Here is a 20,095-nt window from a genome sequence, read left to right on the forward strand (position 1 = left end):
CATTAATTATGCATGAAATAGATCGAGACCAGTCTTAAAAGTCAGGTAACAGCGTTTATTACAAGAGAGTACTGCCACATACACATTTTTCCACAGGTTATAAACTGAAAATGACGTCAGCGTTTTCTAAATGTTCTATCTCTTTCATGACACCGGTAGAGAGGCCCTATAGTTCTCGAGCCTTCGCTCCACGTCTGAAGTCAAGGTCAGTCAGTATAAATCAGCATTCTAGACAGTCTGGAGATAGTACATTCATTTGTACAAGGAACAGACCGTCATTGTTACTAAACTCCTGACTACATTATATACAATTGGGAATGGGAGCAAGAGAGAAAATTCATATTTGTACAGTACATTATAGCATTTGGACTAGTCAGTTCTGATTGGAATGTATACATAATTAGTCATTTCAACCATAATTTCCTCCAACAAAACCTCTCTGCCAATAACAACTAGTTTTCCCCTCCCCACTCAGACCACTACCAGACAGCAACATTTTTGCTTGAGGAATTGCTCTTTGCTAAGAAGCTGTTTAATTGACAATTTTAATTGAAAATAATCACAATAAAGGTACTAAATTGTTATCCAGAAATTATTTGATATTGAGATCAAAATTGCTGCATTGGACCTTTAAGTAAATATTGCAAGTGACCACAGGAAAGATGCTGTAAAGAGATACAGATTCAATCATCATCACTACAGTTTCCCAATAAAATACATTAGTTAAAGATAGTACTTAAAAGGTCTAAAAGAAATAGAATAGGCATCATTCTGTCTTTTGTACTCAATGGTACATATTGAGGGGTACAACTGGGGTGTACTCATTAGTGCACACTGTAGCAAAACATTTAGCAACAAAAGTGTTTCTTATGGGACAAATGCAAGGTAGATCCCTCCCCAATTCTGCCCGTTTGCTTCCTAGTGAATGCACCCCTGAGATCAACAGCACTGTACAGTTTGGACAAAGCCTGGATAGACTGTTGCATCCCATCACAACAAAGTAGTAACTCATCATACATTTCATATGTCCTCCACAGGGGTGCAGCAAAAAGCATCACATTCTTGTCCATAGAACAGATGCTATCACTTTGTCCATTTTTCAGTGTAAAGTCCCAGATGATATTCTTCAGTTATCATCAGACTGGATCTTACTTCAGAGATTTGAGCACCTACCACAGTACACATACTCACTACAACACGGTAGCGGAAACTATATTACAACACTGAAAGATACATGGTTTTGTACAAGTACTTTGAACAAAAGTTGATCATCGGAACTGAAAATATGTGTATATGAAATTGACTGTGACTACACTTTGTATAATCTCTCATGGCCGGGAAGTGAAAACGTACGCGGGAATTTTACTTCCGGGTAACTGGGATTACTCTTTGGAAGAAGAGCAGTCATTGTTGATTAAATTGATGATGATTATACAAAATGTGATACTGTGACTTGCACTCTGCACGAAGGAGAGTCACTGTTTAGATGGCCATCACCAATCTTAACAAAATGTGTTCCGTCAAAAAGTTAGAGGATGTCTGCTGTCTAGTTCATCTGAAGCACAGAGCCTTCAAATTTAAGGACTTGAAGCTCTTGGCCTTTCAACCACAGTTCCTCTCCCAATTCCTTCATGGCTCCTTCATAATGTAGACGTACAGTGTTGACAGAAAGTGCTTGCAGGATTCGGCAACGGGAGACAGCCAATGGGTCTGAGGAACGGCATCTAACTTCACCACACATTTCTTAATGTCGGTCTGGAAAAAGACAAAGAGGTCACATTGGAAAGGTCACAGTTGGAAACTTTCAGGACACACTTGTCCCACATATCATTATTTCCTAAATGCCTTGTGTCCTCTAGCCTTTCTTCCTTCTCAAAAACACACTAGAGGAGAAGGTCAGAGGGAAGGACAACATTTTTTTGGAGAAGGAGGATGTAAGGAATCAATGTTCCTTCAATTGAGAAGAAAACAAAAATCGTTGGTTATATGTTGCCTATGGGCTACCCCTGGGAACCAGTAGAGGGCAGCATAGGGAAACTACTTACATCAGTGTCCTTCAAAAAACGACATGGAGGCAGAGAGGAAGAGGCAGAGAGGAAGAGGCGAAGCGAAAGGTTTCACTCTCTCCAAACTGTCCAAAATTAGCCCTATGGGCTTATGGGCTAATTTTGGACCTAAGCTTGTCCCCCTGCCTTCCCGCATTTGGGACAACGACATCCCATTTTTAGGCGAAAACATGAGCATCTCGTCATTATATACAGATCTCTGATGGAGGGGAGGACACTAGCTGTTGCCATTGGTGTCGGCTAATGGGGATCCTAATAAGTCAAATCAAAATCCAGAATGCGGATTTAATAATCTTCCTTTTACTTAAGCCACAACTATGTGGTAGTTACAAAACAAAAAAACTGTCCCTTTGTCAGCAACAACAGTCCAGCAACAACAACAGTCCAGTCACTCACCCAACCTCCACGTTTCTTCAGCCAAGGGGCCAGGTTCTTACGGACAAACTGACCCAGACTGTCCACTATGGTTTGGACCGTAGCAGGCTGGTTCTGACGTACACAGTCCACCGCCAGAGCGCCGGCCACGGCATACATAGATACTACCTTACCCCATGTGATGCCTATGGACAAGAGAGAGAGAATCACAGATTAGTTGGCTGATTGTGGTGTAGTGGATCTTGATGCTTCATACTTTTTTATTGCAATACTAAAGCATTAATGAAAAGTACTTAGCTAATATCAAAACAGTAGACTCCTAATAAGTGTGCATTGTAGTTAACCAGTCCCAATTCAAAAAATTATTAGTTTCAGGAAACTAGGCATATGCGTCACTACTTCACAGGAGAGGCATTTGAATGTAAACATGTGTTTTTTCAGCAGAAATGCCTTCAAGAACATGTGAACTTTGATGTGACTTAATAACAAACTTGTATCGCAACTGTAAATACAAATCAAATTGTTAAATTGCGAGTCTAGTTAGTTTAGCTACGGAAAAAGACAGGAACCTTCCCGCTAGCCATGATTGGCTTAGATAAGGGATTGGCTGGACATGCCGAGAGAGGAGTTCGGATTGGTCTGCCGTGTACACTGCATTCGGGAAAGTATTCAGACCCCTTGACTTTTTCCACATTTTGTTATGTTACAGCCTTATTGAAAAATGTATTAAATAGTTTTAGAAATAGAGGTGGGGATCAGGTAAATGTCACATGACAAGTAAATAAATGTGTAAACACATGTACAACATTATCACATCAGTGTATAGAGGCAACATGTGAAATAATATGAAAAATAAATGCAACATGAAAAATAGTGCACAGGAATGTATACACAGAATGTGCGTAAAGGGATACTCTGTCAGAGTTGTATGCGTAAAAGACAGATTATGTGCTGGTGCGTAAAATATCACACCATGGCGGTACACAAAAAGCTATACAGTGCATTCGGAAAGTATTCAGACCCATTGACTTTTTCCCACATTTTTATTCTGGATCGGCACCTGGGACAGGGTTTGAGACCACCATCAACAAAATCACCAAATTATAGAATTTCTTGTGGAAGAATGCTGTTGCATTCCCCGAATAGAATTCCAGACACTAGTAGAATCTTTGCCAAGGGGCATTGAAGCTGCTCTGGCAGCCAGACACCCAATTCAAGTAACTGGCCAGTGTTTCCAGATTTCTATGAAATACAAGTGAAATCGTTTTCCATCCAGAAAATGGTAACGAAGTACGTTAAAAAGCTGCGTTTCTGTGTTGGAAGGGTGTGTACGTACCCCCAACAACAGAATGGTTTTATGCTTTGGCCACAAACACAATTATAAAACGAGTCAACAGGATTATTTGGTACGAGTTAACAGAATACGACGTTTAAAAAGTGAGACATGCACCGGGAAGTTACTTTAAGATACTGTTTTGTGGTTCCTTTAGTTTGGCAGTTACCTATATCTTACATGCTCCAGTTTAGTGCACATATGCAGTCCCAAGACACTGCATACTTCAGAAGTCTACTGTACAGTATTAGCCAATAGAGAGAAAGAGCAAGTGATGGTTGCGACCGCATCAGAGCTTCACATCAAAGAGGTCACTTGTTTCCTATTAAAGCCGTTCGGGTGCCACCCTTGTTATGGCTGTGATGCAATAGCGAGGCTAATGGCATTAGCCTCCTTTAAGCCGTTTTGTTTGCCTGAACTGACTGACCTGTGGCTTGGCTCTACAGTCTTCGGGGAAGGTTTAAATAAGGTAACTCCCTCTGGGACAGGACTGTACTCGCAATGTCTAACTCCCTACAGAGATCTGACCCTGATGTGAGACAACACAGCCCAGGATAGAGAGAAGATTGTCTGGGTATAAGAAGAAGATGGAGGGAAGGGAGAGGAGTGGAAGAGCGAGAAATGGGGCACATTTGGGGGAAGCAAGCTTGGTTGGTGCACTTGGCAGGAAGTGTACAAGAGAAAGCTGCTCTTTCAATGCATCAAATCAAATGTATTTGTCACATACACATGGTTAGCAAATGTTAATGAGAGTGTAGAGAAATGCTTGCGCTTCTAGTTCCGACAATGCAGTAGTAACCAACGAGTAATCTAACCTAACAATTCCAAAACTACTACCTTATACACACAAGTGTAAAGGGATAAAGAATATGTACATAAAGATATGAATGAGTGATGGTACAGAACGGCATAGGCAAGATGCAGTAGATGGTATCGAGTACAGTATATACATATGAGATTAGTAATGTAGGGTAGGTAAACGAAGTGGCGTAGTTTAAAGTGGCTAGTGATACATGTATTACATAAAGATGCAGTAGATGATATAGAGTACAGTATATACATATGAGATTAGTAATGTAGGGTATGTAAACAAAGTGGCGTAGTTTAAAGTGGCTAGTGATACATGTATTACATAAAGATGCAGTAGATGATATAGAGTACAGTATATACATATGAGATGAATAATGTAGGGTATGTAAACATTATATTAAGTAGCATTGTTTAAAGTGGCTAGTGATATATTTTACATCAATTTCCATCAATTCCCATTATTAAAGTGGCTGGAGTTCAGTCAGTGTGTTGGCAGCCACTCAATGTTAGTGGTGGCTGTTTAACAGTCTGATGGCCTTGAGATAAAAGCTGTTTTTCAGTCTCTCGGTCCTTGCTTTGATGCACCTGTACTGACCTCGCCTTCTGGGGTGAACAGGCAGTGACTCGGGTGGTTGTTGTCCTTGATGATCTTTATGGCCTTCCTGTGACATCGGGTGGTGTAGGTGTCCTGGAGGGCAGGTAGTTTGCCCCCGGTGATGCATTGTGCAGACCTCACTACCCTCTGGAGAGCCTTGCGGTTGTGGGCGGAGCAGTTGCCGTACCAGGCGGTGATACAGCCCGACAGGATGCTCTTGATTGTGCATCTGTAGAAGTTTTGAGTGCTCTTGGTGACAAGCCGAATTTCTTCAGCCTCCTGAGGTATGTCCATTAATATGTTATTAACATATTATATGGGTCATAAAAATCGAGAATTGTCTCACTACACACAAATGGTTCTGCGTCTCACCGTAGAAAAACAGGCCATCTACATTTCCTGGTTGTAAGCAAACCACAATATCCAGAATTGATAGCGATTTCAGGATGCCTTCAAGGGTGGGAACACAATTGGACAAGGAAGCATGGCTCCCATCAGGCTGTAGTCTTTACAAAGCCAGGGAAAACGAGTCACCCTAGATATCCTTCAATGTCCTGGCAGATAGGAGCGTCGTTAAGTTCAATGGCTCTGTTGAACAAGGACAACCATATCTACTCATCCTAGTGAGACCGTGCAATTGGCGAAACACAACGGCCACAATAATTGCGACAAAACATGACTCCATTCAATTTTTTTTTAGATTAGACAGCAGGCTCAATCAAACGATTGTGCAGGGAGATTTGAGCCAATTGTTTATAAATACCACTCTAGGGCATAATCATGTCTGAAACACCTCTCATCAATCAGAATTATGTAGGGGGACTGGAAAAAACACCCCAAATAGTGTCTAGCGGCAAAAAGTGTAGCCAAAGTACTTCCTCATCAAATCTAGAAACCAATTATGTCACATAATGGTGTATTACTGGATGTCGGAACCCTTCATTTCAAGAGTTTTTGAACCACGAATCGTGATCAAACCTGCGACTATGATCCATTACGGTCCGTTTGCCTTAGTGCAGCATTTGATTGACATAGCATCATTATTCTCTATTGCAATCATCACATGTAAAGAATGTCGCTTATCTTTTCAGTCCGATAAATATACAGCTGTTGAACCCCACATCCCTTAAAGGCCAATGTTGCCTGGGTCAGTGGTTTGTTTTCCTCTCTGGAGGAATCCCACGGTGTTCCAAAAATGCCCCTGGTGACGTCAAAACAGTCACAGTTCAGCCAAAATGTTAGCTAGGAAAATGCTTGAAATTGAGGCTATTTTTATCTTTCCAGACATAGAGCCAAGTTTGAGAGACTTATTATTAATGCGGTCCAGGGGACTCATACTGTGCTGTAGCAGTAATTCATGTGTGACATTGAATAACTCCTTATCTTTAATCATGCCAGAGTGGCAAGTCCCGTAGCAGAAACTGTGTATACTAGTGATGTTTCTGTTAAAGTTTCAACTTGTCAAGTAAACAGACAAAGATGTACAGTGAGATGCATTCACACAGCAGAGACTGTATGTACCAGTGACGGAATAGAACAGTTGTTCCAGACACCCAATGTTCTCGTGTGTTTCAAAGTTACATCAAAGTAGACGGACAAAGAGAAGACATGGGTACGTGTTTTTTGGTACATGTTCAGAACTCTGTCTTTAGGGAGTACATCATCTCATATTTATGGTAAATGATGCTACTGTGTGAAAAATGTGTCACAAAAACAATGTTTAACAAAGTGTTGCAAGAAGCAATTCGTTTCAAATAACCGGGCATCTTGTAGCCCTGTCTCAAAACACACATTCCTCAAAGCTCATGTAGGATTGCTTTGTCCCCTCTAAGCACAAACATATAGGGTTTAAAAATCATCTTAAGATTTGTTCCCAAACCTTGGGATGAAAGAGTTAATCATGCATGTCAATGGGAAAACGTGGGAAAATTCTGCTACGTGTGCAGATTCTTAAAGGGCTTACGCGACATCAACCTCCTAAATCCCCACAATTGCCACCCCTTCCCTTGCAGCTGTTCACCTGCAGAAAAGATCTCTGTTGCCACGGCAACAAAGGCATCGGATACCGTGGTCTCCATGGCCACTGAGATGTTGAGCTGTCTCGCCACGTTCCGGTAGACACTCGGTCGCATGCACTCCAGCTCATCACCTAGGAAAACCAAGGAAGGACCACAAAGGCTGAACAATTAGAGACAGGGTAGCACTGAGAAAGAACAACAGGTCTATCTACCCAATTAACAACTTCATGACAAAGTGACTTTGTTGAAACAATCATTGAAGCACAGGGGCATTAGGAAAACCAGACTGGTCAGAGAAACTGTCATAGGTCAGTTGTTCCCAAACTTTTGGGCTCTGTGTCCAAGCTTTTAGAGATTTGTTGTAATAATCTTAGTAAACAAATTGATCGTCTCGGCCATAACCCAAACCAAGCTGAAGAAATCAGCCAAAGCCCATAACCCACCAGTGTCCAGACAGGTCCTGCACCACCTTTTGGTAAATGTTGATGACCACATTACCTCACTATATTACATTGCTCTTCAAATCTTGCATTTAGGCCTGCCTCACCTGCCTTGGTTAGCCTACTCAACTGAACAATGCCGTAGCTTGAATGCCTTCACCTCGGATTGTCAGACATTTTTTGATACCTATCTCGGTCATGCATGTCAGTCCGCTGCTTGTCCTTAATCTCAAGAAAGAAGCAATATACACGTGGAGGACAAAACCAGTACAGTGTGTCCAATCTATTCAGGGAACATAGGGAATCTCAAGGGAAACACAGCTCCAAAGCACTGACCTATTCTGTAAAATGCTAGATTTGAAGACAAGTGGTGCACATGCATTCAAGCAGGATTTTTTTGGTACATTAAGTTTGTAACAGTTTGCAGGTTCTTACCGAGACAGAGAAGCACGGCAGACACCTCACAAAGCGTTGAGTCCACCTGAGTTTTGGACGAGCCCAGCCCATAGATGTTGAGCCTCGAGTGTATGTAGTCCCTACACAGTGCCTTGGACTGGGACACCAGTTCTTTGTCGGAAGGGGAATGGTCAAAGGCTTCCATCACCCCGGCTGCAAACACAGAGGAGCGACGAATCACCTCCATCTCCAAAGCAGGATTCTGATCAGGGAAAACCTGATCACTTCGGTGTATCAGTGCCTGAGTGGTTCTTCTCAGCTGGAGCCACTACAATGAACTAAATCTCCAATCTGTTGAGAAAGTCAAATGTTTTGTATTTATCAAAATAAAGATTTGTGAATATATGAAACAATAAAAGTGGGTAAAAATGCATGATTTAATATCATACACCACTTTCTTATGCATCTTCAAGTAGGTTGTATGATTCATAAACTTGCCATAGCCCAAATTTAGACACCTTTATTAATTATTTTATTAATAAGACGTGTTCTAAGGGCATTCCATAGCAACAACTTGCGAGATAAGTCATGGTCCAATGACTGTACCAGCTAGCCCGTATTGCGAGGCTGATTAGCTAGACAAACAGGTGTGAAACAGACAGGTGTGCACGCAAAGGGAGATCACAACATGGAATCCATGTTTAGTTTTCATTTGGGGATGGGGTTAGCATCTAAAACCTGGAATTAAAGTTACTGTCCAGTGAAAATCTCACTTAAAAGTTCATATTCTGTTAACTTATACCCAAATAATGTTGTTGACTCATCCTGTAGGCTACTCATATGTGGCCAAAGCATAATAAATAAACAAATTTAACTTCAAAAACCTCACCTCCAACATGTATCTCAAACATACATTCATACAGTTTCTTGACTGTGTCCAGCTCGCGAATAATCACCTAAATGAAATCTAGACATTCAGGTAGCATCGAGAATTCCAAAAACAATGGAGAGAGGACTACATTTTTTTTCCAAATTTAGACAGCAAGGAAATATAACCAATTTTCAGTGATGCTCGTTGAAGACCAAATGCAAAATTAGTTTGGAACCCCTGGCCTAGCCCATTATTGGAATAAAGGACTTTACTTGTTTTGTTTAAAGGGCGAATTACCTCGAAGCCAAAACAGCCACATTCTCCAACTAAACTAGAATCCATTCCCAATTGCAGTATGGTTCTAGAAACATAATCCCTCTACTTTCATATCACATCAACAAATTTCACAAATGCAAAATACACACTTATTGTGTACACTGTTTAAACCGGTTTTAACACAGTTGCAGCTTACATTGTTTTTCAGTGACAAAACGTTTGTGGCATCCGTCTTCCGTTCACACATGTTTGGAGACAGATATCTAATTATCACAGGTAGTCCATTATGTCTTCCATAAACAAGCCCTGTAACGTGGAAATTTGGCCATGTAGGAATCCTATAAAATGTATGTGTCAATTTAACCTTGTATTTTGAAAATAATTTATTGCTAATATGGAATAAGGTCCTTATTCTTCCAAAACCGTACCACAAGCGATTTGTGTTCATGTTCAGACCAAGCGTTGCAGCTCTTTTAACAAAACTCCCCCCTACAGAAGACGCTTTCATCCAAAGAATCTTATTTAAAGGAGAGTCATGATCAAGGTCTACCCCAGAGCATGAGACAATATTATTATTATAGGCCTACGATTATTTAATATCCCTACGTGTATAAGAAACGTATACATGTGTCACAAGCTATATTAACCGCACAAATAGCTTAGAGCATTTCCCATCATTTATTTTACTACGAAAATATACCAATGTATGTAGGCCGTTAAACATATATGCATCGCTTAGAATTACGGTGAAATAGCATTGTCTTCTTCCTTACTCATTCATTCTCAATCACACCTTTTAACCTGGGTATTATAAGTAACGAGGATAGAGTGAACTCACCTGACACCTGCTGAAAGACACGCCTCACAGGGAATTCAACGACGACTTTTTGATTGGATTCAAATCATTCCTCAGGTGCCAAGCTAAGACAAGTCCTCTCGGATACGATGTTCAAATTCTAATTCCTGTCTGCATACCGTCGTCACAATCTAATCAAACAACCCCATCTCAACGGGGATATAATTTATGGAATTCCTTGTCTTGCACGCGCAACCTTCTACAATTAAAACCTAACGCTTTGGCAAACTGCAGATAAGCCCCGTGATTAATGTAGCTACTAGCCTGTAAAGACCAAATTCATTGAACAAGTTTAAGGTAAACCAGCTCTTCAGTTTCCTTCTTTCTGTGGCAAACGATTTGATTTGTGCGGAGGAGACGGGAAGCGCAGAGTACGTATTTTGAACCACTCTCTGCGCAGCGCAGCGGTCCTTGGCCACAGTCATAAACTTTATAAACGGAGCATGTATTTTTGTCTGCTTTAACATAATAACCATGTAAATTCATTCATATTCTTATAATTAGTTGTATCATATGTCTTGGTTATCTGAATGAATCTCATTCTAAATTGTATTTAAATAAAGGTGGCTAGCCTAACAAATAGGCTAGCCTGCAACTCAATAAAATAACGATCTCATAGGCCTACTAGGTATAATCAATTTATAAGGGTATTGATTGAACACCAATGGCACTGTTACCATTGTTTAGTCTACCTATACCGGAAAAACACCATGTATTATCTCTATATTTAACTCATCCCAAAGACAAAGGGGCCAGGAGTGGCGCACCTTTAATCCCAATGGGTTAAAAGGATTAGAAATAGAAACCACCTCCTTAGTCCTTACACGCAAACATGCTCTCCACATTCCAAATGAACAGTGTTGGGGAAGCTACTAAGAAAATGTACTTTACGAAGATTATACCAATGACTTATTACTGGAAGAAGTGAAGATACACTAAATCTACACTTAAGAAAAATGTGGTTTACTTAAAACTCAAGTTACTTTGTAAAAGTAGTTCATTGCATCAACACTACTTAGTGGGAAAAGTATCATATCTAAATATATAATGTCAGACTACAAATTGCAAGAACAGATCATTTTGGAGTCAAGATGTTAACAGAATGTGTCATTTCCCCTATTAAACACAAAATCTACGATTCAAGTGAGAATTAGGCAGGTCTGATGCTAAAAAAAGGAAATAAATTATTGCCTACTTCACCCATATTTAATTTTCTTTCTGCTAAAAAAGTTGTGTGTAGTTCCAGTAGTTAACTACACCTCTACATGTCAAAAATTACATTGAGTTAAATTTAGTTCAACAACCACCAAGTTACTGCAAAATGTAGGTAGATTACTAGTTGAACTACATGTAGTTCACTACTCCACAACAATGACAATAAAACATGACTTTATTACTTAAGATTAATCAATTGATTTACATAAGGGTAATGATTTCATTTGGAAAGGTGTGCGTGGTGGGGTTCAGTAATGTAATATGTAGTATTTCAAAGGTACTACATAAATACTAATCAAACATGAAACCAAACCACTTCCTTCAATGGAAATAGATGAAAAGCTCCTGTGTGTGTGTGTGTGTGTGTGTGTGTGTGTGTGTGTGTGTGTGTGTGTGTGTGTGTGTGTGTGTGTGTGTGTGTGTGTGTGTGTGTGTGTGTGTGTGTGTGTGTGTGTGTGTGTGTGACTGCAGAGTCACTTCCACTTTTCACCACCCATCTCTGCTTTTCAGTCTCATAAAAAGCAGATTGTTGGAAATCCCTCCAGGTCATCTGTCATCATGCCCTGTGCCTGGTACAGGGAAAACACTTTGGCTAGGCAGTAGATACATTTTCCTGATACTCCAGGAAAGCTGATATTTATGTCTGAGCTGTTGGGGCCTTGTTTCAGTGGCTGGTGGAAAAACCTGCTCAGACAGCCTGAGGGATGCTGCTCTGAGGATTTTCTCTTTCCTCTTTCCTCTGTTTGCGCCTTCCTCACTGCCCCCTTTTAACTGCTGATCTCTTTCACCATCCTCTCGACTGCAACCTGTGGCAGAGGGGCATCCTGGGGAGGACACACCCCTGGTGAGTTTACTGAAGCAGGTGCCTGGGGTGTGACTGGGACAGTGACCGTTTCACTCTCTGCAGTAAGACGCTGCCACCGCTCCTGTGTGTCCAGGAGCTTCTCTGGGCTGGTGTTAAGAGCAGAGCTGATGTTCTTATGCTTGGCCAGATGTTTCACATGCCTGGAGATATGCTGCCTTGCGGTAGGGTGCAGGATGCTGTTTGGGGTCATTGCATGTACTCTGCACTAGTGCAACATCATCCCCATCCACCTGCTTCAGGATTCAGGCTGTCTTTCTCACCATGGTGCTTGGCCAAGACCCCATCAATGACTGTTCTCATGGGCTCTTTCCATCGACCGTGGTCCAAGACAAAAGCGTGACCTCCTGTCTTGATGGGCCTTGTGCGGGCAACACGGTAAGAAGCTGACTGGGGCAGTGGTGGTGTTGCTGGCAGAGGTGTGCATGGCAGATCTGAATGAGAGGCACAATACTCTTTTAATAACAAAGCGTTGACTATACACAAACCTAAACCGTGTGTGTTTGTGTGTGGAAATGAACCCTGATGACATTGCTGAATAGTGTACCATCTAAATAGCTGTGATATATATTTTCAATAACAAAAAATGTAGTTTTTAGGCTACCAGCTTCAAACAGTGGTTTTGGTCCACCAGGTTCAAACAGTGGTTTTGGTCCACCAGGTTCAAACAATGGTTTTGGTCCATCAGCTTCAAACAGCTGTAAAAACAATATTTTTGGTTATTGAAAATCTTTTTCACAGCAATTTAGATGGTACAATGATTCCACACACTACTCAGTGCTTGTCTTCTCACATAAACTGAAATTGAGCAAATAGTGTAGAATTTTTGCAACCATGAAATGACAGAGCGATTTCCACTAGATAACACAGATACTTTTATTATTACATGTTTTACATTTATATTATTTCTCAACAGTAGATTCCTTCACTGGTTTTCTTTGCATTTGTTTTTTTCTCCCTTCACTTTGGTCTACTTTTATTATTATTATATATTTTATTATTACTTTGCTATTGTTTCTCTATTTTCTTTCTCTCTGCATTGTTGGGAAGCGCCCGTATGTAAGCATTTCACTATTAGTCTACACCTGTTGTTTACAAAGCATGTGATGAATACAATTGGATTTGATTCCGAGACGGAACAAAGGAACGAGCAGTGTTGGTGGGGAGAAAAACAAATGGTTTCAATTGTGGGTGTGCCCATGTGGCTGGGGATCAGAAGTAACTGGTGCGAGAGAGACAGGTTGAGGTTGCCAAGGTCCGAGTAGAACAGAAGGTGAGTAGAGGATGATGGTTCAAGCGTGGTTACTAGGCCTAGGCCAATACAGAGTGGTAGGAATTTGTGCTTCAATAAGGTTGGCTTCTTAGCATTCATTGTCAATCATAGAAAATATATGTTGTGATAGCAGCTGCGGATAAGTACTTGGGTGTTTGAGAGTTACAAGGTGTATTGAATAAAAGAGTCCCGTCCTCCCAGGCCGTTGGCCTGGTGTAGGGTCAGTTAGGGTTAAAGTAGTGTAATGGGGTGTTTAATTTTTTTCAATTATGAAATAGTGGTATATAAGTGTAGGGTTAGTTGGTGGTATGTAATAGTGGTTTATAAGTGTAGGGTTAATTGGTGGTATGTAATATGTAATAAGTAGTATGTAGTATGTAATAAGTCTAGGGTTAGTTGGTGGTATGTAATAGCGGTGTAGTGTAGGGTCTAATGTGATCGATCACACACTACCGCAGAGTAGATGACGGCATGCACAAACAAAATGTGCGAATGCCATGATACCAAAGAAGAAGACCTTATGGAGAAAGATGTCAGGTGCACAACCGCAGGTGAGTTCTAGAAAGGTATGATTACACCTCGTAGGATTGGGGGGGTTTCAAATATAGAGGACAGCTAACTCGTCGGGCATCCACGCCTTAGCTTAGAGGTCGTCTTGCCAAGGTGGGCTCAGCATGCGCCCACCCCACATCATGCTTCAGCCGGCCATCAGGCTCCCGCGCCTCAGCGGGTTTCGTTGGGGTCCCACACCTCAGCGGGATCGCTGGGCTCTCACGCCTCAGCCAGATTGTCAGGCTCCCACACCTGAGACGTCTCTCCAGGCTCCCACGCCTCTGCCGGTTCATCGGCCTTCTACGCTCCGGCCGGCTTGTCCAGCGCCCATGCCTTGGCCGGTTCGTCAGGCTCGCCCAGGTGGGACACTGGGTGGTACCCCTAGAGGGTGGGGGGAGGGGGTACTGTCAACCATGCTCCCGCTCGCCAGACTGCCGTTCATTACGCACACCTGTCACCATCATTGCGCACAACAATCTTTAGACAAGGTTTCAGGCTAGCTACTTTTCCGTTGCTAGCCAGCCAACTAAATCTATCACACAATCACATCAAGCAGCTGAAATGACAGAAAACTACCTACATTTTTGTGGGCATTGGGCAATAGTGAATATTACAAAATGTTTCCAACCGGTATTCGAACCAGGGACCTTTCGCATGTGAGGGGAACATGATAACCACTACACTACGGAAACCTAATGTGTGGTAAACTAAGGGTGTGACTGACTTTTGAGTGTGAGGCGAACGTGATAACCACTACACTACTGAAACTACAACACAAAAAGAGGAGGTCTTGGAAAATATTAGGAATGCCCACAAGTCTACCTCACATAATATCCCAAATTGAGTACCACAGAAAGAGCCATAATACCCATTAAAAACTAGCGGTCAAACAGAAAAATGGTTCCAACCGTTTTTCCACCATTCATGTTCCCCACGGAGGATTTTAAAAACACTTGAAATAAGGGCTGTGTTTCTTGTCGGCTTACCCTGGCATGGTAAACTATTTGAATCATTATGGACCTCACACCATACATAGCAGGAATGTATTCAGAGCGCCCAAGCTAGCCACAAATGCAGAGTGCGTTATGCGACTAAAAAAGGTAAGTCTGAACAGCAAATATTGAGAAGTGCGAAGGAAAAGCATGAATTCCGAAATTGGGACCGAGTCCTAAGTGAATAGGCTTACTGTCCAATTTGTTAAAATGTGTTTCCACCCGGTCTCGAACCGGGGACCTTTCGCGTGTTAAGCGAATGTGATAACCACTACACTACTGAAACCTAATGAGTGGAATTCAAAGGGTGTGGCTGACTTTGGCTGGGTGGGACATTTATCGCTCTCAGAACCTAATGAAATCAGAAATTACTTAGTCCATTAATTAAGCAATAAGGCTTGAGAAGCCGGGAATTATTGTGTGCCGCCGGCTCTTGGAAGAGGCTTGGTGGTTCAAAACTTCTTCCATTTAAGAGTGATGGAAACCACTGTGTTCTTGGGTACCTTCAATGCTGCAGAAATGACCAATCATTTGAATTTACCACAGGTGGACTCCAATCAATTTGAAGAAACATCTAAGGATGATCCATGGAAACAGGATGGACCTGAGCTCAATTTCCAGCCTCATAGCAAAGGGTCTGAAAACGTATGTAAATAAGTTTTTTTTTTAAATATTTTTTTCATTAATAAAAACTATATGTTATCGCTTTGTCATTATGGGGTATTGTGTATAGTACCCATTAAAAACTAGCGGTCACATCAAGCAGCTGTAATGACAGAAAACAATCTACATTTTTGTTTGTTTTACCTTGGATTATATTGCCATTTATTTGGATATATCCATTATAATGTCCCTGATAAATGAATTTGCCTGGCTCAGAGAAGCTGTCAGTCTGGTCACATTCATGCAGATCGCACGGAGGAGGTCCCCCAAAAAACGGCAACATTGATCCACAGGTCGGAGAGGTAGAAATCAAGGTTTAGACAAACCTCAACTGTTTCAAACCAAATGCTAGGATCTGGGCATTGGGAAATATTGAATATTACAAAATGATTCCGCACGGGTTCGAACCGGGGACCTTTCGCGTGTGAGGCGAATGTGATAACCACTACACTACGGAAACCTAATGTGTGGTAAACTAAGGGTGTGACTGACTTTTGAGTGTGAGGCGAACGTGATAACCACTACACTACTGAAACTACAACACAAAAAGAGATGTCGTGGAAAATATTAGGAATGCCCACAAGTCTTCCTCACATAATATCCCAAATTGAGTACCACAGAAAGAGCCATAATACCCATTAAAAACTAGCGGTCAAACAGGAAAATGGTTCCAATCGTTTTTCCACCATTCATGTTCCCCACGGGGGATTTTAAAAACACTTGAAATATGGGCTGTGTTTCTTGTCGGCTTACCCTGGCATGGTAAACTATTTGAATCATTATGGACCTCAGACCACACGTAGCAGGAATGTATTCAGAGTGCCCAAGCTAGCCACACATGCAGAGTGCGTTACGCGACTAAAAAAGGTATGTCTGAATAGCAAATATTGAGAAGTGCGAAGGAAAAGCATGAATTCCGAAATTGGGACCGAGTCCTAAGTGAATAGGCTTACTGTCCAATTTGTTAAAATGTGTTTCCACCCGGTCTTTAACCAGGGACCTTTCGCGTGTTAGGCGAACGTGATAACCACTACACTACGTAAACCTAATGAGTGGAATTCAAAGGGTGTGGCTGACTTTGGCTGGGTGGGACATTTATCGCTCTCAGAACCTAATGAAATCAGAAATGACTTAGTCCATTAATTAAGCAATAAGGCTTGAGAAGCCGTGAATTATTGTGTGCCGCCGGCTCTTGGAAGAGGCTTGGTGGTTCAAAACTACTTCCATTTAAGAGTGATGGAAGCCACTGTGTTCTTGGGTACTGTAATGAAGTGCTATTTCCTATGCAAATGACCAGCTTACTGCTATTGCATTGCTATAACTGAGACAACACATAGCAACGTATTTTCACAGTAAAACATGGTAGGGCCCATACAGGATATCTCTCACACACACACTCACTGAAAAGACACACAGACTTGCCAAGACAGGAACGCACACACTTACACACACTCAGCCCCTCCCCTTCTGGATGGGCTCCAAAGACAAAGAACTCTGTTGAGAACCAATGGGATACTGACACCAGGCTGGAGGAGACTGTCTATCATCTACGAACAACCTACCAGAAGCCAGGACTACCAGAATCTACCTACGTCATTTCAATGTATAAAATGAACTGTACGATATGTGTCCGCCCTCTTTTTCCAATGGTTCGCATGAGAACTTGACGAAACGGAGCCGTGCACGTTTTGCCAGATATCATTACTCTTGAATAAATGGCCTTTACTATACCGTATCCGCCTTGTCCAGCGTCTCGACTTGGTCTCGTTTCTCAAAGACCTATTCATCAACAAATTGGTAGCAGATGGATGGATTAAACCCATGAATTCGGTCCATAGAGAGTTGATGAGAGAAAAGACAAGTTGACAACAGATTCAAAGGACGGGCGACCTGTTTACTAGGAGCCATCGGGGATTCAACTCGCCTTAGGAAACTGATCTAAGAGCTCGACACTATAAGGTAGGCAGAAACCTGTTAAATCAAAATCTGCATATTATATCATAGTCATTATCCAAATTATTGATCAGAAGTACTAAAGGCGTAGGTATGAATTCCTGTTAAATTTATGGGAAAATTTTTCCGATAACAAAAGGCATTCCGTAATGATATCTGAGTGATATATTGTCATTTCATATTCAAATAGTCTGACAGTAGTTGATATGAATCGACTAGGTGTACAGTGAGGAATTTGATGACTCAGTGATATATTGTAAAATCTTATCCAAATAGTCTGACAGTAGTTGATATGAATCGACTAGGTGTAGAGTGAGGAATTTGATGACTCAGTGATATATTGTAAAATCTTATCCAAATAGTCTGACAGTAGTTGATATGAATCGACTAGGTGTACAGTGAGGAATTTGATGACTCAGTGATATATTGTAAAATCTTATCCAAATAGTCTGACAGTAGTTGATATGAATCGACTAGGTGTAGAGTGAGGAATTTGATGACTCAGTGATATATTGTAAAATCTTATCCAAATAGTCTGACAGTAGTTGATATGAATCGACTAGGTGTACAGTGAGGAATTTGATGACTCAGTGATATATTGCAAAATCTTATCCATATAGCCTGGCACTAGACGATGTGGCAATTGACTAGGTGTGACAGTGAGGGATTTGATGACTCTGTAAAATGAAATTATGAATGTGATTATGAAATGTGGTGTTAAATTGATCGAGACGCATAGCCAAGAATGGGACTAGAGCAGTTCCCATCCCACTAGGGAGCATCAGTTAATAAGTAAAACAATTGGACTAGGAGTGAAGGAATTAAACCTGATCTCTCCAGATTAATGTCACTGATTGACCGTTTCATGAGACCGAGTGATACTGACCACCGACTCTAAAATTGACCGCCGAGTCAAAAGTGGGGCGGGGTTGTGCGGCCACCGTGCTGTGTAACGAGTTGATTTTTGTCCCATTTGTGCTGTTGGTGTTGCCTAGAATTAATTCGACCAATATTATAGAAGGCAGTTGAATACATTGTCACTGACCCAAAAGTAGGCGTTAGGGACACTAACATTTTGCCAGGCAGTAGAAATGTGTGTAGTTGTAAAATTACAAAAAAAAAAAAACATTTAATACCTTAGATGCATAATTATCTCGCGAATATCCCTTTTCAATATTTTAGTACAGTCTACTCCAATAAACTATCCTAGACGCATAATTATCTCGCGAATATCCCCATCGATATTATAGTATAGTAATTCTACAAAACTCTTTGTGCACGAGGGTGAGACACAAGAGATATGTCTGTGTGAGCACTGTGAATAAATCGCTGGTTTAGACCAAGTGACGGGCTAAGTGTATGAAGATAGTTATTAAACCCAGACATAGTTAAACGACAGAATGGCCACAACCACCATTCCCAAACTCAAATTCAACTAATATTTAGATCTGAGAATACAGGAGAGATCAGGGGGAAAACAGGAATATAAATCTATAAAGAAAGTATGGGAGGGAATTAGGCTGAAATGGACACAGGCAGGTTACATTAGTGGAGTCGCCCCGTCAAGGGAACAGCTCAGCGCTATGGAGAGAGAATTAGAGGAAGCAGTGGAACACAGTAAAAACAGTGAAGCAGAAATAAATAAGAGCCATTTCTTCAAAAATAAAGGGACGAAGAATAGGGAGAGCGCGGAGGTTGAACTAAAAATAGGAACATGGGCCAATAGAAGAGACAAAAAGGACACGCCCACACAAAAAACCTGATATGAGCGAAGGCACAATCAACAACCACAACACACCACCGCCCACCGTGACCACCCCATCAGCCCCGCCCTCTCTATACCCACCACTGCCACAGGAAGAGAAGACTGCAGTGCCACCTCCCTATTCACAAAATCCATTCACACACCTCCCACACAACCCGTTTAAAACCCACACCACCCCAGCCGCCGTACAGGCCCCGGTCTTTATGGTGCAGGGAGGACAGCTAAAAGGGAACATGACTGTGGGTATTCAAGATGGCCTCCTAGTCTGTGAAGAAAGGCCCGATTGCTCAAGCCCCACAGCACTACAAGGCCCAGGTGGGTCCCTGCCGAACTACCCACAACCAAGGGAAGGTGGATCTCAACCGGGCCTCCTAAGGAAAGAGGGCCACGATCTTATTCAGCTCTCCTCTACTCCGAACACTTACTGGTACGGACGCAGAGATAAAGAAGATGATCAAGGGTCGTGGGTGTCACAAGGAAAATGTTCCGTCGGGGCTTCGTCAAGAGATCACCCCAGTAAAGACGAGGAAAACAAAAGTAGACCTGGACGTGATGAGGAGGAAATGGGACGGGACATCCGGAACTCTGTAGCTCAAGCCAGAACTATGATAGACGAAGCTGAACGTGGAGGGAGCACATTCCATGTGGAAGGGGTAATGGTAGGAACAGTGACAGACCTGATCGAACCTGTCAGACAGTCCGTAAGGCTCTCAGAACTAAGAAGCAGGGGGGTCTCGTCCAGAGCAGACGGGGATCCCCAACATGGAGAGACAGGAAGGACAGG

At 41.8% G+C, this 20,095-nt stretch overlaps 1 protein-coding gene and 2 non-coding genes across 3 annotated transcripts; all 3 read right to left on the reverse strand.

The window, feature by feature from the left end:
- Nucleotides 1-10,442, reverse strand: LOC109875295 (bcl-2-related ovarian killer protein homolog A-like). The gene is made up of 5 exons (XM_020467602.2): nucleotides 10,019-10,442; nucleotides 8,073-8,384; nucleotides 7,200-7,328; nucleotides 2,463-2,626; nucleotides 1-1,755 (listed from the first exon to the last, which is right to left on the reverse strand). The coding sequence occupies exons 2-5, from the start codon at nucleotides 8,278-8,280 to the stop codon at nucleotides 1,630-1,632; spliced, it is 627 nt and encodes a 208-aa protein (XP_020323191.1). The 5' UTR covers nucleotides 8,281-8,384; nucleotides 10,019-10,442; the 3' UTR covers nucleotides 1-1,629.
- Nucleotides 10,443-15,143: 4,701 nt separating this feature from the next.
- Nucleotides 15,144-15,216, reverse strand: trnav-aac (transfer RNA valine (anticodon AAC)). The gene has a single exon. It is a non-coding gene; the product is annotated as a tRNA-Val (tRNA).
- Nucleotides 15,217-15,980: 764 nt separating this feature from the next.
- trnav-cac (transfer RNA valine (anticodon CAC)) lies at nucleotides 15,981-16,053 on the reverse strand. Its single transcript has one exon. It is a non-coding gene; the product is annotated as a tRNA-Val (tRNA).
- Nucleotides 16,054-20,095: the final 4,042 nt, after the last annotated feature.

This window comes from Oncorhynchus kisutch, linkage group LG30, assembly GCF_002021735.2.
Source record: "Oncorhynchus kisutch isolate 150728-3 linkage group LG30, Okis_V2, whole genome shotgun sequence".
Lineage (NCBI taxonomy): Eukaryota > Metazoa > Chordata > Actinopteri > Salmoniformes > Salmonidae > Oncorhynchus > Oncorhynchus kisutch.

Bases quoted from the DNA above. Each gene is read 5' to 3' on its own strand.
- LOC109875295 (XM_020467602.2), bottom strand. From the start codon at position 8,280: ATGGAGGTGATTCGTCGCTCCTCTGTGTTTGCAGCCGGGGTGATGGAA. The intron at 2,627-7,199 runs GTGAACAGCTGC...TCTTGTCCATAG, and splicing joins AACAGAGATCTTTTCTGCAG to GCATCACATGGGGTAAGGTA. The intron at 1,756-2,462 runs GTGAGTGACTGG...GTCTTTTTCCAG, and splicing joins TGAAGAAACGTGGAGGTTGG to ACCGACATTAAGAAATGTGT.